General features: G+C 35.2%; 2 protein-coding genes across 3 annotated transcripts; one reads left to right on the top strand and one right to left on the bottom strand.

The window, feature by feature from the left end:
• The first annotated feature begins 196 nt into the window (after positions 1–196).
• On the top strand, positions 197–4,579 carry LOC148915719 (chaperone protein dnaJ 13-like). 2 transcript variants are annotated; one of them, XR_016122194.1, is made up of 8 exons: positions 197–331; positions 1,407–1,460; positions 1,807–1,887; positions 2,802–2,879; positions 3,150–3,380; positions 3,849–3,956; positions 4,067–4,207; positions 4,430–4,579. XR_016122194.1 is itself a non-coding variant. In XM_089041759.1 (7 exons), the coding sequence occupies exons 1-7, from the start codon at positions 308–310 to the stop codon at positions 4,121–4,123; spliced, it is 633 nt and encodes a 210-aa protein (XP_088897885.1). In that variant the 5' UTR covers positions 197–307; the 3' UTR covers positions 4,124–4,390. The 2 variants fall into 2 exon arrangements, 1 of the variants encoding a protein (XP_088897885.1); XM_089041759.1 differs by lacking the exon at positions 4,430–4,579 and having other exon boundaries at positions 4,067–4,390.
• A 391-nt stretch (positions 4,580–4,970) lies between these two features.
• On the bottom strand, positions 4,971–10,244 carry LOC148915718 (protein arginine N-methyltransferase 1.6-like). The gene is made up of 14 exons (XM_089041758.1): positions 9,673–10,244; positions 9,360–9,573; positions 9,131–9,256; positions 8,863–9,027; positions 8,661–8,779; positions 8,491–8,570; positions 7,847–8,118; positions 7,456–7,692; positions 7,033–7,106; positions 6,592–6,685; positions 6,312–6,461; positions 6,109–6,183; positions 5,475–5,571; positions 4,971–5,339 (listed from the first exon to the last, which is right to left on the bottom strand). The coding sequence occupies exons 1-14, from the start codon at positions 9,984–9,986 to the stop codon at positions 5,182–5,184; spliced, it is 2,175 nt and encodes a 724-aa protein (XP_088897884.1). The 5' UTR covers positions 9,987–10,244; the 3' UTR covers positions 4,971–5,181.
• Between the last annotated feature and the right edge of the window lie 6,001 nt (positions 10,245–16,245).

Below are 16,245 nucleotides of genomic sequence, written 5' to 3'. Positions count from 1 at the left end.
GTTAGGAAGTTCTATAGTACCACTTGCTGGACTCAATCAAACAGAACAAGATTCCTCCATGTAATGTCTATGATTTTAGTCCAATTATGCTATGTTAAACATTTTTCTGTAATGCCTATGATACCTTAATTGATATATAAGCAGGACACAGTAGTCAACCAAATATGGACACCAATTTAGGTAATATATGTGCTCATATGTATGCATTTTGCAATTGCTTTCTGACTGTAGACATTATTGATGCAGCAATGCCCTTGAGCTTGAAGTTGGCGTTGGGAGAAAGTTATCTAATTTAAGCAGCGTTCGCATGTTGTATTCAATAGGGATTCAGGTGATTCAGACATTAGGCTGCATTTATTTCATGGAAAATATTTTCCACGTAACTTTTTTTTTTTTTTTGCTTTTCTTAATTTTCAATATGTTTGGTAATTGTTTGAGTTTTCTGGGAATAGTTTGTAGAGGAAATAATGAAGACAACCAATTAAACTTGATATTTTGAGTTTTTAGAAACCTTTCTTTCTATTCTTATACACATAAAATTCTACAAGGTACATTAATAAGGCTAGAAATTTCCATTTATGGTTTAGGAAAAATATCTGGATATGTTCCTGGAAGTGATTTCCGAGAATTTCCTGCTTATAGAAAAATAGATCTTCCACAATTTTTGGAAAAGTTAGCAAACCAACCATACAGCCAGGAAGAGAGGTTTTCATCCGTCTGGATTGATCAGTTATTGGAATATTTTCATACTGGAGCAACATAACATATCTATTGTGTTCAGAAAGTCGACTTTGAAATCAACCAAACGAGCACGATAAATTGACATGAAAATAGGGGGTTGGACAGTGCAGTTGATTGGTTTCCTTAATTATTGGTTAACATTTTAATGGGACTTGAAGAACAAGGGGTCTTTTGCAAATTAATCACAGGTATTTTCACCATTTTCCAGATAAAAGTAAGACATAATAGAGATATAGGAAGAAATCAAAAGAAAAAGGAGCCAACAAGGGAAAGAACTTGGGATGTTTGGGGCAGTCAAGGATAGATAGTGGGGGAACAAGCATCAAAGAACATGTTTAAAGTTCCGGTGAATTGGAGAGAGAAGGACAGGAGAATTAGGGAAAAAGAAAACACAGTGCATTATATGTAGGAAAATTTAGACAGCTGACATGTGCTCGGTCATTCATTCGGTTTCAACAGGTTTTTAATACCCTTGAACTGCCTGCTGAATAGTGACCTTTTGTTTTCACATTGAAACAAAGTTCGACCATTGGTCAGTTTCCTTAGTTCATCAAACACTTTCAATCTACTTTACACTGCAATTCACTTGTTCAGTTAGTACTTGGTTGACTTCTTTATATTTTTAAAGTGTGACTGATATCTTATACACTACCATTCTATAACAGGGTATCTCTTGGAAATTCAAATTGCGTCGTGGGGGCCAAAAGTTAGTTATTCCTGTAAGAATTGTCTTTACTCTGTATGTATTTTATATGAGTACGAATTTGATCTGTATTTGACATTTAAGCAACGGTGTTTTATGTGCTTGTGTGCCTTTTTATTGTTGTTCTTGGGGATTAGAAATGCGGCTTATGTAGAGTTTGAGGATCCATTGGGATTATAAAATACAAAACTGAGGTTACATTTTGATATCTGTTATGTATTTTTGGAAATCTTTCTCATCATGTGTACATTTCTCTTTTAATATCTTTTTGGAAATAAAACGAAATATAACTCTATATTGTTAGTATCACCTAGGTTTAGGCCTCACAAGCTTTGATCTGTTGCTGATGGCTTTACATGCAGATTTTGCTTTCCGGGGATTTGGATCCTGTATTTGCAGCTGCAGCGGTCATAATTCCAACATCACTTTACTTCGTACTCAAGGTTATTATAAATATTCCCTAACTCCGGCCATTCTGTTTTGAGTATGTTATTCTTCTTTACCTTTTGCTTTTGCAAACAAAGCCTAGATTTTTTACTGCTAATTTTCTCATTAATTTTTTTATACATTTTTTCTTCTCCTTTATATTAGGCCTTTCTAAATTTAATATATATTAGTTGAAAACTGTCTTTAGTTTGAAATATCAAAATGTATAGCAGGAAGTGGTTTCTTGCTCCCCTTCTGTTCGTAAATTGTTAGATTGTGAGATATATTTTGATCAGTGAGCATGCATAAAATGAACGTATTTCTATTTGGTCTTGTGCTTGCAACACGGAAGTAGTCATGTGAATTTTAGGCAAAGAATATAGCCATGAATTAACGATGGTACTTCCTGTTATTGAAAAGACTTGTGGCTGATGTTGTTGACCTATTTTTGTCTTGTTAAAGTGGGTCCCATTTGTAAAATTCATGAAGCAAATTATGAAATGATGTACGTGGGCTAGTGTCTTGAAGATGCAATCTACCTTATCAGTGTACTTAATTCACCAGAGATTTGCATCTTCTATGCTTAATATATATATATATATATATATATTCTCTCTGGATCCCATGTCAAACGAGGAAAAGGGATTTTGTACATCCAGTAGGTGGCCAAGTGTTTAGTTATGGAGCAGATGCGTTGTTCCACCATCTATTGATTATTTGACGTCGTTTTCCATGGTCCATCATTAGTCGCTTACTTATATTAGTTTATCTGCAGAGTTCCGATGTACTCACTTGGCATTTTATATTGTGTGAAAATCTTGGTATTGGGAAATGTATTGATACTTGGAAGTTCCAATTTGATCTTATTAACCCACATTTTTTTAATCAATATATTGTCTATTGATTATGTGTCCTTTTTGAATACTTGCAGAAATTCGTTTTGAAACCTTATTACCTTAAGAGGGAAAAGCAAAAGGCTTTAGAGAATATGGAGAAAACTTCTACACCGGTATGGCTATCCATAAGTGCAAAATATCTGTGCAATTTAATGGGACCAAGTTTTGTGCTGTATTGTAATTCTTGGTGAGATGCTGAAGATACCTGTTGCACCTTGTTTTAAGTTGGATGATTGCGGGTTTCAGTGTGTTCTACAATTATTTTTCCCTGAATTAATACAATGCAGTCTGTGCACATGATATCTTTCTGTTTTTTTATTTTATTGTTTTCCATTTTGTCTTGTGTGAAAATTTGGAAGAATTTATAAACCTTGTATCTGCAGGTTCTAGAGGCAAGAGCAGCAGCAGACAAAGCTCAGAAGTTACTACAGAATGTAGCGAATAGGAAACAAAATAGGCAGCTAGAAATCGGGGGCCTGGTAATCACAAAAGCATGGTATGGGAGTCTCAAAGCTTTGAAGAAAAGAGATGAACTGGTAGAATCGAATGATTCACCGGTCATTGATGTTAAATTGCCTCTAAATTTCCTTGTCAGTGATTCTGGGCAACTGAAGGTTTGTTCTTTTATAAATATTATGTTACTGCTTTTAGTATCTTGAGACTCTTAAGTATCAAGTGCTTACTTATTGTTGGCCTAGCAATAAGTCTGGCTAAAATAGAATGAATAATTTTGCATTTACAAGAATGCATGCTTTACTATTATAACCGAAAAAAGAAGAAATGCACGCTTTAACATGTACCAAGTAGTAAAACAAACTGTGAAAATGAATTTTACAAACCTTAAAGTAATGGACTTTGTTTTTCGCCGCTCTGCTCTCTCTCAACCTAAGGGGGAAGGGAGGGTAAGGTTCTAGCTCATGAAGACAATTAAAATTCATTGTTGAGTAACCAAACTGCAACTGCTTTGACATGCCAGTCTTGCAGCATACTGTAACCAGAATAAATTTCAAGTTTAGAAACAATTGTTCCCTAAAAATGCATAGTTTTTCTAAGACTTCTGGTTGCTTAATTTAATCATGCAGCTTCATGAAGGTGTAAAGAAGTCCGGCATTATGGGCTTCTGTGATCCATGTCCTGGAGAGCCTAAACAGTTGTATGTGGAATACACTTACGGTGATGGGAGATATGAGGTACTACAGTTCCCTTTTCTTTTGTTTTCCGGTCAGAATCTTCTGCTGTTTAGAACACAAGTATCCTGAAGTATTGTTGTTGTCTAGCTAATCTGAAACTTTTATACTAGGTTACCGTTGACGATTATGACAAGTTGCTAATACCTCAGGAAGAGCACAGAATTTGATTTTCATTTCACCATGTTTGAATCTCATTTGCTTACCTATCACAGTTTTGAATGATTTTACAAGCCTTGAGACAAAATGAAAAGGTATCGTATTAGATTTCCACCTTTTTCTCCCATTAAAACCGATCCTTTTTATCTTTTTCCTTGAATATTGTATTTAATTAGAAACCTGAAAGTAAGTTTCCCTGTGTATTATTCTTTTTGACAAAAATTGAAATAAAGGCCATATTTTTATACCAGAAACAGTGTCACACCATTTTCGTGTGATGTCATATTTCTCCTTTTATTTTTATTTTTATTTTTTAGGTTGCCCAGAAAAGCTACTATGAAAAACGATTTTCATCGGTGTTTCTAATTCCCAGTGTACTCAATGGATCAATCAGATGTTGAACTCAAGTTGAATCTGCTACTTCCTATAGAACTGTTTTTGTTTCACCATATTTTCTTAGTTAAAATCATCATCTGATGTTTCTAGTGTTGCTTGGTGCTTACGTCCAAAAATACATGCTTAACATTTTTTTTCCCCGAGAAGAAACATATTTATTACCGCAAAGAAATGTACAAAGAAAAACCCAAGCGCCTGACACGACTCATTTCAAGTCTTAACCAATTAGTTTACTGGTAATCTTTTTTTTTTCTTCTTTCTAATGTTTAAAGAGGTCCAAAACAACACCACCTCTGGTATTTATTAAATTTTAGGATCCTCTGATTTTTACAATTGAAACTTCTAATTCTATTTATTTAAGACTATCTGTAGTGAACTCTTTTGATCAATATCTACTACAATATATTTGCATAAATTTTTTAAAATATATTGTCTATTTCGTTAATCATACTAACAGTAGCATAATCCAGAACAGAAACCAATCGATCAACGCATCAAGGGTGCAAACCCTAAAAAAATTGGGATTACACTCAGTTATAGATCATGAACTCTTAAGAAAATCCTAAAACATGAGACAATAACAGCACAGGAGAACCACAGTATGAGAGGCTAAGAGAGTGCAGGTATCACTTCATGGTTCAAATGATGTAGAGGCAGATTTCGCTTGACATGGCTATGAGAAAGCATGTCTGACGTTGAGGTCGCCGCTTGATGGGTCAAACAACGCTTGAATCACTGCAGACCGGCATTCACCCGTACTTCTCGATTCATTAGTTCTAACTGCCACAGGCTCAGCCAGAAGCTTTACTCCTTGCTTCCAATATCTCTTCTCTGGATCCACATTTCACACAAAATGTGAGCAAAACATAACTAAGGCTGAAGTAAAAAACAATCATGGATGTGCAAAACAGTAAATATAAGTAGCAAATTTCCATTGAACAGCTTGGACAAGGAACCGAACCATACCTGGCCCTGTAGACACAACAAGGGAGTTCTCTGAATCCATCACCCAATCAATCCATAGTGCAAAGCCATGGCATATCCCAGGCTCAGTAAATTCAACCTGGCAGGAATGCATTCCAACCACCAATTAAGCAAGATCATAGTGACGCTTTATTGTTATGAGAAGTTATGATTAACCCACGTAGATAATAAAAACAGTCACGTTTATTAATTCAAAATCAGAACGTTGTTTAACGGAAAAGTAGGGGTAAGGTCACTGCGGTTTGATTTTTCTGTGAATAGGATATGTAAATCAATTTGCTAAGAAAATTAGGGATAAATCGGTATTTTACCTTATAGTTTCTCAAAAAATATGTTTTGCTGATTTTAAAAGATAAATTTGATGTTCACCTCTTAGATGGAACATAAAGAGCTCAAGGCAATTGAAATCTTAAAACTACCAAGGTCTCAGAATCAATGATTAGTGAGCACAATAATTTGTTCCATGGTTAGTGCTAAACAACAGAGAGCATGCTTCATTATGTCTGACTAATAATACCACCACTACTGTCCTTTGCAACAAACCAACTGTGACCAAAATTCAACAAGGATGACCACAAATATTACCATGCAGATTTCAAAGTTCTAATTGTGGTACCTGGGTTTTTCCACAAGATGATGTTATAGGTTTTGAGCAATCAAACTCCATGACTGTAAATGCTTCACTCAGTTTCTGAAATATTTTTGGAACCGTTGCCTCAACATCAGTGACATATTTGTCGTTCCAAAAATTAAATCTTCTAATTCTTCTCCAAAATAAAACTCCTCTCTACAGAAACATAAAATCCACTGGTTGATTACCTTAACATTTCCACACTGCCATATAAAATAGGGAAGACAAGGACACTCTTGCTCTGCAGGTAATTCACCGCATGCTCCTAAGGTAGAATTTACAATTGAATGATCAAAACCTTCAATCTTACTCAAGCAGCAACGACTATTCCAAAGATCCTGTTCAACAGGTCACATATCATTAACTTATAATCCTTAGTGAACAGTCACGTACATTGTTGAAACAAATAAGATATAGAACTTTCCACTGTTGGGGAAAAGGTTGGTGATAGGTTAGAACACAACTTACAGGGACAGATAACGCACAAGCCTTTAATATCGCCTTACACGGCAGTATCAATGCATCTTGGGATAGGACAGGGTCAAGCATTGTCCGTTCGTTCCTTCAAACCCAATCCAGAACAAGAACAGAAAACATTACATATATGTGTGTGTGTGTGTGTGTATTTGTACACATTTAGTTTAACTATAAAATCAATCAACATCTTCCACATTGCATAACCAATGGTCACCATTATATGTTGAACAATGATAAAAAAAAGACAATGGTTTGGTGGAAAATTATGCTAATATGAAAATGCATATATATAGTCATCGCTATCCTAAAGAAAAGAGTCTAAAACCAACTCCTACTTGAGTCTACATATTGTATACATCATCTTATTAAAGCATGAAAATCTCATAAAGCACTTAATTTGAATTACTGCAGGAACAGATAACAAAAGTATACCAAAAGCGTAGGTTCTGCCATGGAAGCATGCCATCCATTCCATAGTAGAAAGGTTCTCCAATCAGCAGGTCAACCTACAAACAGGACAAAAGCCCCAAAATGGTTCAATTCAGTTTGTAAATTGTCAACAGCAAAAATGTCATATTTTCATCCAATGGGCAACATCAACTTTCAAAAAGTATTACACAAGGTTTCAGTGCAAATTCAGCATTTCAATTTTACAGAATTTCAAAACCTATTCTATTGTTACCACTAAAAGAGAGAGGAGGAAAAAGAATTATCATTGTATGTCTTTTAATCGATCAACATATCATTACCAAAACCTTCCTCCATTGTAAGCTTAAAGAGCACATACACATACAATAAATTCAATTTTCAGCACCCAGTCATACTGGTATACAAACTCAATTGGGAAGAAAGTACCTTTTTCTGGTGTGTGTCATGCATGGTCAATTTTGTTTTCCTCTTATTAAGAAATTCTACACGATCCATTGAGAAACCATTTGAATTGGCAACAGCTTGCAAATATTGGAAACCCTTGTCTTGCAACCCCGGAAAAAATGACATCACATGTGATGTTTTAGAAAGATGTGCAACAAGGAGTGTCAAGAAGATGCTGTCATCTGCAACAATGCATAATGGATCAACTCTTCCCTGTAACTGTGAAGAATACCATTCATGTCAACAATGTGAAGCTTTCTTTTTTAATTTTTAATTTTAATTTTTGGAACAGAGGAGCGGGTGTGGGGTGGGGATGGTGGTGGTTTAAGAGAGAGAGAGAGAGAGAGAGAGAGAGAGTTATCTTAATTCTTACAGAATTACTTATGGCACTAAACATGGTATGCCTCCATTCACTGTCTCCATAAATTGCAATTCTTTCTGGTGGTAGTATGAGCTTGAAATCCCCATTTTTGAAGCCATACTGCATAATCTCATTTCTTGACGCTTGGTTCTTGAGATTATATGAGATGCTAATATCTGTATGAACAGCATGTAAACAAACCTCTTCATCTTTCGTTATGGACATACCTTCACCAGGAACAAACCAAACACACTGTTTCCAATGGTCACACCAATCTCCATGACCTGGCAAAAAATTAAAACCACCTTCTTTATTGCATGAACAAGAAGACCAAACATCAAGCACTGGAAAATACTAGTCAATTAATTTGCACAGTGAAGTTCTGAATAGACGAGTAAGTTTCTCCGGTAAGACTGAATGCAGCCAGGGTTGGTGGAGAATATGTCGTTGAGGATAGCAAAAGACATTCGTACTGTGCTACCACAGTTTCACATGACAACACTAATAGGGTGAACATACAAAACCACTTAATCAAATTTATTGAATTCTACATCCAGCTGCTTAACTTACCATGAAGAACACAAAAGGCACTAAATATAGCACAAAGTAAAATGGCATTCACTCTTACTCACAAAGGAATGGTGTCTACAACTTACTTGTGTTGCCTGGCAAACTTATCCACCTAGGAGCAGTGGAATAAAAGATTGTCCCTTCACGATCAAGCTGAAGTATCCACCTGAAACAACACACACAAACACAACCAGAAATTGTTAGAATTGTCCCTAGGAAAAAAAAAAGGGTTTATCAAACCCTACAGTCCAACTACCATGATATTACAGCATGAACTCGGCCATCATTAGTTGACTTCACATGTACTTCTGTTTCCCCATGACTGTCTGGCCGTTTCCAAAAATCAAACTCAAAAATTTTGAAGGGTTCGGACAGCTGGATGAATCCAAAACTGAGTAGGAATTAAACCACTAGCATTTTCTGTAAAAGCCTGTTCAAGAGTAACACAATGTCATTACCAGTTTCACTTCTTTTCCTATTGCATCGCAATGAAAGGCATACTGCTGCGGCTTAACACCTAGAATATTATCCAACCCAGTTGGAACAAGAAGAATCCCATCAGACGCTTTTGCCTCATTGCCATGTAAATCATGAAGCTTCCACAAAAATGTGCTTTCAACAAGCTGAGGGAATGTTGCACAAAGCAGGTTATTCAACATATTTTGTTACATGGGAAACACATGACATTCCATCCTACATTGTAAAACTGTTTATATCTTCACATACCTGGCCATAGGTGGTGGCCTTATATGGCACCGTTTCGGGATTTTCCACCAACAACATGTCATGAGCATGTTGTAGACTCGGAATAAGCCCTTCACCCAGCAACTCAGAATCCAGTATCTCACTAACCTACCCATTTAAGAACAGTCTCAGGGGTACTCTTAACTCTACGCTGGAAATCAGAACGGCAACGTTTTTGCACAAATCAGAATACTTTGTTTTTTTAACTTACCAGAACTTGAGCAGGAGAAGTGATATCAATTCCGCGTTTGAGCTCATCAGAACGCTTGTTGATAAGCTTTATTTGGTTTTCCATGCCGTTCAAGCGCACCACTTTCTTCATTAACTTCACCATTGGAAGGTAAGACTCGCAGGCAGTCACCATCCGACATGTCATCGAGCCCATCGCCCGTGCCGCCATCATCGATAGCAACCCAGTTCCAGAACTTCACAAAAATTCAAATTTGGATTAATTAATTAATTAAATGTAAAAAGAATATAAATTTAATTGATTGAATTAAACAAAGTCGTAATTTTGTAGCTACCCGATATCGAGAACATGGCAAGGAGTGGAAATGGTCTTGTCTATGGCTTCACGGAAGGCTCTGTTTCTATGGGAGTCGTTGAGCATGTCAAGATACGACGTCGTGGCAAGAAGGGAATTTTGGGAACCGCCGTTGAAAGTCTGTTCTTCTGGTTCGTCTTCTTCAATGACGACCCACTCGGAGTTTCCAGTGATCGCGTTGACTCGGAGCTGGAAGGCGCGCTGAGCCGACTGGGAGCTCATGGCTCGGGCAAAACGAAGTATACAGCAAAGGGGTAGTTTGGGAAATAGGGTTTTGGAGACTCGAGAGAGCATTAGAACTAGAAGGACGAGGCTTGAAGTAGGTTCAAAAACATGGTGGTGAGTCACTGAGTCTGGTGACTCGGCGAGTCAGTCAGTGACGGTGAGAGTAGGGGCTTTTACTTCGCACTTGCGTTTTCAACGTTAAATGTTTCAAGCGCCAAAACTCAGTCACTCTCACTCAGTCACTCAACACCGGTTGGGTATAACTGATTCTAAGGCCATCCCCAATGATTGGGGCTCTAAAAAGGATTCATAGAGCCCCATTTAGAACACTGATGGAATTTTTGAGGCTATAAATGAATTACTCTCACAACAGAAGAAAGACTCTATATCTAGAGCTTTATATTCGATATAATTTTATATACGTGTTATTTTTAAAATAAAAAAATTTATTTGCTTTAATGTATATTATGAGTAATGCTATACTTACTACATTTATATCGCCATTTTCATACCACATTGCGGATGAAGGACAATCACATTAATTAAAGGAATAATGCTACTCTTACTACATTTGTATAACATATTCATACACTATGTAGTAGATGAGACAACACATCATTAAAATTAATTTAAAGTTTTCTTAACTTTTATGATTTATTGACACTTTTAAGTGATGTGATTGTCCACTTCATCCGCCATATGGTATAAAAATGTTGGATATAATTGCGATGTGTAGCATTGTCAATAAATCATAAAAGTTAAGAAAACTTTAAATTAATTTTAATTGATGTATTATTGTCACATTCATCTGCCACATGCGTATGGTAAATACAAACGTAAGTATAAATGTGGAAATAACATTGCATGTTAGTTTTGTGTGTGAACATTTCAACAAAAAAAAAAAAATCAAAATTTGGACAAGATTTGAAAATTTTTCTATGAAAAAAAACTAGATTGTTGCCTTGAAAAAAAACCAAAGCCTCATCTGTCAAAAAATACAAAAACAAACCCATCTAGCCCATCCCCTCTCATTGGTCACATTAAATAAAATATAAAACAAAGAGAAGCAAACATTGGTCAAGAAGAGAGTATCATGAGCTGCAGTCACAAGGCAAGTCACCAACAACACATGGGTTGGTAGCTTTTTCTTTATGTGGGCCCCATTCTGTTTCAGGGGCTTCAACCATGAACATAAATCTGGGTATAGCTCTGGTGGGGCTCAATCATTTAAGGCCCTAAAACTGAACCACTGGGGATGACTTTTTTGCTTCAGTTGCTATATATGGCAGCCCAAGGGTGGTGCAGGCTACTTTAGAGCCCCTTTGGGGATGGCCTAAGCAAAGCAACAAGCCCTCTATCTTCTTGGGCCAGTTTTGAGGAAAAACTCCGAGCCCACTACAGAGAATCGAAAATCCTATTTTCCGATATTAAGGTGAATGCTTTTAATCACTTGAGTTACAAACTTTTTAACCCATTTTCTATTTAGTTCGTTGTAAGTTTAATTTTAGCAAGGATTATGCTTAACATGCCACATTTATATACACATTGTGTACCTCCTTCTAATAAAGGTGGAGCCTGCACCAATACAATGGGATCCACTTCTATTACAGAGGTGATACATAATGTGGTTTATAAATGTGGTATCCTAGAATTTTCCTTTTAGCAATCATATCCTTGCCCCCACGCCACCAACAGTTACAACTAGATTCAAATTCCACATTTTAGGTCATACTATTTGATTGAAATGCCACTTTTTGATCACCCAGAAAAGTTACTTGAGTCTAATACGAAAAAGATGCATTATGAATTGTGCCACACTAAAATAATGAGTGGTAAAACAATCCAATTAAAACATAACAAGTATTCAAAGTAATGATAATTTTTCAGTTTTTTAACACATGCAAACATTTAACTTGAATATTTTGTCCCACGCAAAATTTTCTCCTACATTGGACTTGGACTTGGACTTGGAGTAACAAACCCCACTTAGAATCTCAACATTTTTTTTTTGTTACGAGAATGGGTCAAATATTTGATATATTTGTTCTTTTTTATCGTTGATGATTATAAATTTGAGACTTCTTCTATTGTCACATAGAGAAGTACTACTAGACCATGATTCTTCCTCTACTTTGAACTTCATCCTACAAAACTAGGAACATTTTTAAGGGAAGAGGCAAAAGATTAGGCAAACCTTATTTGCCTTGCCACATTAGCGTTTTCATGCTCCAAGGGAAGAGGCAAATAGGTAGGCAAAATATACACACTCTCCCCAACAAGGCAATTTGCCTACTTCAAAGTAAAGAGGTATATTGGACCCCACTTGCTTTTTATAATAAAATATCATATTCATTCTCTCACCTACTTTCTATAAAATATAATAGCGAATGTAAAAGACCAATTATGCTATGCAAACCTCTAAGTCCCCCATGAGAGTGTGAAGGTGCATCTTGTGAGTTGGGAGAAGGTTTCTCGTCCAAAATGCTTTGGTGGATTGGGTCTTAAAAGAGCCAATATTGTTAATAAATCTCGAGATTTTCTATTTAAACCCCACATTTCTGTTATTTCACCCCATGTTTTAAGTTCACCCCAACTTTTAATTTAAATTTTCACAATTTCTAAGAAAACCCCACTATCTTCCTAAACTACCCTTAAATACACCCAAAGCTATAATAATAAATAAATAAATAAAAGAGATTTTCTATTTAAACCCCCACAATTTTCTTTGTTCATCCCAATACTTAAATCATTAAACAATATTTGTAGTATACATGAGATTTTGTTGTTTTCACAAGCTATTTTTATCATGTGATTAGATCATACGGGAAATTCTAGTTTGTTTGGTTTCGTTTTATGATGACAGTGAAAACCAATGACCACAACATCTTCTTTTATTTTTTACCCAACGGAAAAGTGACATTTAGCCTACTGAGATGATATGATATAATGATGTCATTTACTATTTGAGAACATTGCTACAGTAAAAATGGCATTTAAGATGATAATCCTTATATACTTTTCTTTCTCCACAATCAGTTGTAACATCAAAACAAAAGCATACCTATATTTTATAGGAGATAAAAAGGGAAGATAATGAAGGTGTAAAGGAGAAGAGTAATCTGGCAATATGATGTAGAGGAGTTTGTATTTTTCTAAAACTTAATATGAAGAGTGGTGTGGTGTGTGGGTTGTGTATATAGATATACTAGGGTTAAGTATTAAGTTGGATGGCCTTTTTTGTCTTTTTACATAATAATAAAACTTTCAGGTTAATGGTTTAAGTATTGGGGTGAACAAAGATAAGTGCGGGGTTTAAATGGATAATCTCATAAATCTCTTGCTAAAGTTGGTTGAAGGATTTTACAACATCATGAGGGCCTTTAGCGGGATGTTTTAAATGGTAAGTATCTGAAAGGTAAAGAGGTGACTAAGGTTAAAAAAGAGGAATCAACTTTCATCGGCGGAACTTGGTTAATGGCTACAGTGGGCTGTAGCCTAGGGAGTTTTTTGGGGGAAAAACCATATATATATATTTGACTTGTTTATAACCAACTATATATTAAGCTATTAAAGTCCAAAAAAAGTCCAATTCTTTATGAAAAAACACATTAAAATGTGTACACTTTCAATTATGTTGTTGAACATATTTTTATTTTGATAATATGAGTTTTTTGGTTGCATTTAATATGTTTTTTATTTAGTACAAGTGATTGGAGGAGGGAGGGTTTATCCAAATATTTATTGGGTGCCTAGGGTTTCAAACCTCTACCCATATGGGTGGAGGTGGAAGAGCTTAACTAACTATATACCTCATTGGCATATGTATTTGTTTTATGCTAAACCTTATTGGATGTAAGCATTTAGCCTTGCACTTGAGTTGAGGTCCTAGGTTCTATTTCCCTTTCCCAATATAGCGTATAAATTTTTTTATTATTGAAAATTAGTCAATGGAATTATGAACTAGTGTGATTTATATGATTTATTGTGTACTTTTATGTCTAGAAAGTAGGGGTGGGCATGGTAGGGTACGGTATGGTATTGAGCTCGTATCGCTACCGATACCGGAAATTAAAATTGGTATGGTACGGTATGAGATCATCATTTGCTAAAGTTGGTACCGTACCATACTATGCCAAATCGGTATCGGTGTGAAACGGTACCATTTCGGTACCAAAATGGCACAACTCAAAAATCAACCAATTCAATATTCATTCACCAAAATAAGTGATGCCTAAGTTATAGATTCAAAGATTCAACAAATTCAATATCAAAATCCTAATCAACCAAATCAATATCCAGAATTCTAAGGAAGTTGCTTGCTTGAGGCTTACCTTACCACAGAGAAGAAACACAACAACACAAGGCATGCACTTTGGTCTTTGTGGTTGCAGTACCTACCTAATATACACGTATATTATATATATATATATATATATATGAAGGCGAATTCGTGGCACTATGTTTTTGACACAAGTTTTTACACAATTTTATAACCTTTGTTTTAACGGTTAAGATTACATGTGACTTCACTATTTAACTTACAAATTAATGAATAATAAAATATTAAACTCCTCACTTTTCTATTAATTTTGGTCAAATTCCCCACTTTTCTAGGTAACTTTAATGTGCCAATAAAAATCACTCTCTCTCCTCAATAACATTCACAATAAACAGTAATTAATCTCATTCTCCTCAGAAACAATTCAATCAAAAAACAAGAACAAAAAAGAAAACTCAGATCTATCTATCACATGGAAAGTCTTAGAGCACCGATGGCGGATTTATAAGCTTTGTCATGTTTCTATTCTCAATTGCTTGAAAACAAGCAATATAAAGTCTAAAGACATATGCTTTGTATTGGCGGCCATGAATGGGTTTATGAGGTTCCCTTTTTCTTCAGCTTTTTCCTTCGATTTCTTTGTCTAGGGCTCTAATATTTTATTCAATTATCCTCAGTTTGGATTGGTATAAAAATAATAATAATCTTTGTTTTGTTTTTGCTATGATTTCCTCTTTATGTTGTATCTATTCACCAAAATCTCATCATCAATCGCAGTGATCTCTAATGGAAAACCTATAATCTAAGATGTACAGATTAAAAAGATTCACAGAGCATTATAGTTTTGTAAAAGTGGGCTTCTCTTAATCATTTCTCGGGATTTCACTTAATCATCATTTTAATCTGGAAGCATTTGAAGACAAATCTTATACATGCATTCATGGTGCATGTGAAGATTCATGTAAAGTCTGATAAAAATTTACTCAGTCCGACTCCCACTCTCTTCTCTATGTGCTAAAAATAATGTTCAGGCTCTAAGAAAAATGATATGAACCATAAAAACCTTCACGAACACTCTTCTCTTCAAGTTTGAGTATTTTTTGGTGGATAGTTTCAAGTTTGGGTTGCAGATGAAAGAGGAGGAGAAGGAGAATGGGGAAGGAAAAAATTTCCCCGAAAAGGCACAGTGGGAAATAAATGATTTTTTCATCTTTCAATTGCAATTTTCTTATAGGAGAATGTGAAAATATAAATGAAGAGAGAGAAATTAGAGTGGTGAATTTAATTCAAATTAATTTCAGTTTATAATAATTTAAAAAAGAAAGAATTATTTTAGATTTAATCTCATCCATTGACAGTGGGTTAATCTAAAGGTGTGAAATTTGTGTCAAAACTGGTGTAAAACAAATAGTGCCACGGATCCGCCTCCTATATATATATAGTAAATTTAGGTTTTAGCCACAAAAAAACTTTCATTTTTGGAAAAAGTCAAAACTTTTTCAAAAAAAGACATAAAAACCTCTCAACTTTCAAACTAAAGACATGCAAATGTAAAGGATTCCTTAGGAAATCCAAAAATAAATAAGGACAATTTTGTCCATTTTAGCTTATTTTAAATTTTTTTTCTCTCCTTTGGCTTTTTCCAAAGGGTGTATGTGTGTATATAATAGCTAGCAGACATGGACGATGGTGTTGTCAGCTAGAATAGGTGAATCTTTGTCTACTTTCTGACTAGGGGGTTTTGAAGAGCGTTGAGGTTAGATCGTTGGTGAATGTTATTTGGTTTAAAGAAGTGGGTTTTGGGTAGTTGGATTTTAAATGTTGTTGGTGGGATCTGATTCTGGGATTTGGAAAATGTGATTGTTGTTAGGGTTTTCATGCAGATAAACAACAAGGGGAGAGATAGATAGATTTGGCTAGGTGGGTTTGGGTGAGGTTTTGGATTGTATCTGTTGGATTTGAAGATTGTTTTTTTATTACTTATCAGGGAAATCTCAATATAAGACACTACACTTCTCTACAGCAACAACAACCAAACAAAGAACAAGA

This window comes from Prunus mume, linkage group LG7 (genome assembly GCF_029339155.1).
Source record: "Prunus mume cultivar Tortuosa linkage group LG7, ASM2933915v1, whole genome shotgun sequence".
Classification (NCBI taxonomy): domain Eukaryota; kingdom Viridiplantae; phylum Streptophyta; class Magnoliopsida; order Rosales; family Rosaceae; genus Prunus; species Prunus mume.
This window is presented reverse-complemented; position numbering and strand designations above follow the sequence as displayed.

Excerpts from the sequence above, each read along its gene's own strand:
- LOC148915719 (XM_089041759.1), top strand. The coding sequence starts at position 308 with ATGTTGTATTCAATAGGGATTCAG. Across the intron at positions 1,888-2,801 it reads CACTTTACTTCGTACTCAAG|AAATTCGTTTTGAAACCTTA; the intron begins GTTATTATAAAT and ends GAATACTTGCAG. Across the intron at positions 3,381-3,848 it reads GTGATTCTGGGCAACTGAAG|CTTCATGAAGGTGTAAAGAA; the intron begins GTTTGTTCTTTT and ends TTAATCATGCAG.
- LOC148915718 (XM_089041758.1), bottom strand. The coding sequence starts at position 9,986 with ATGCTCTCTCGAGTCTCCAAAACCCTATTTCCCAAACTACCCCTTTGC. Across the intron at positions 8,780-8,862 it reads TAGGAAAAGAAGTGAAACTG|CTGTCCGAACCCTTCAAAAT; the intron begins GTAATGACATTG and ends GGATTCATCCAG. Across the intron at positions 5,572-6,108 it reads CATCTTGTGGAAAAACCCAG|GTTGAATTTACTGAGCCTGG; the intron begins GTACCACAATTA and ends CATTCCTGCCAG.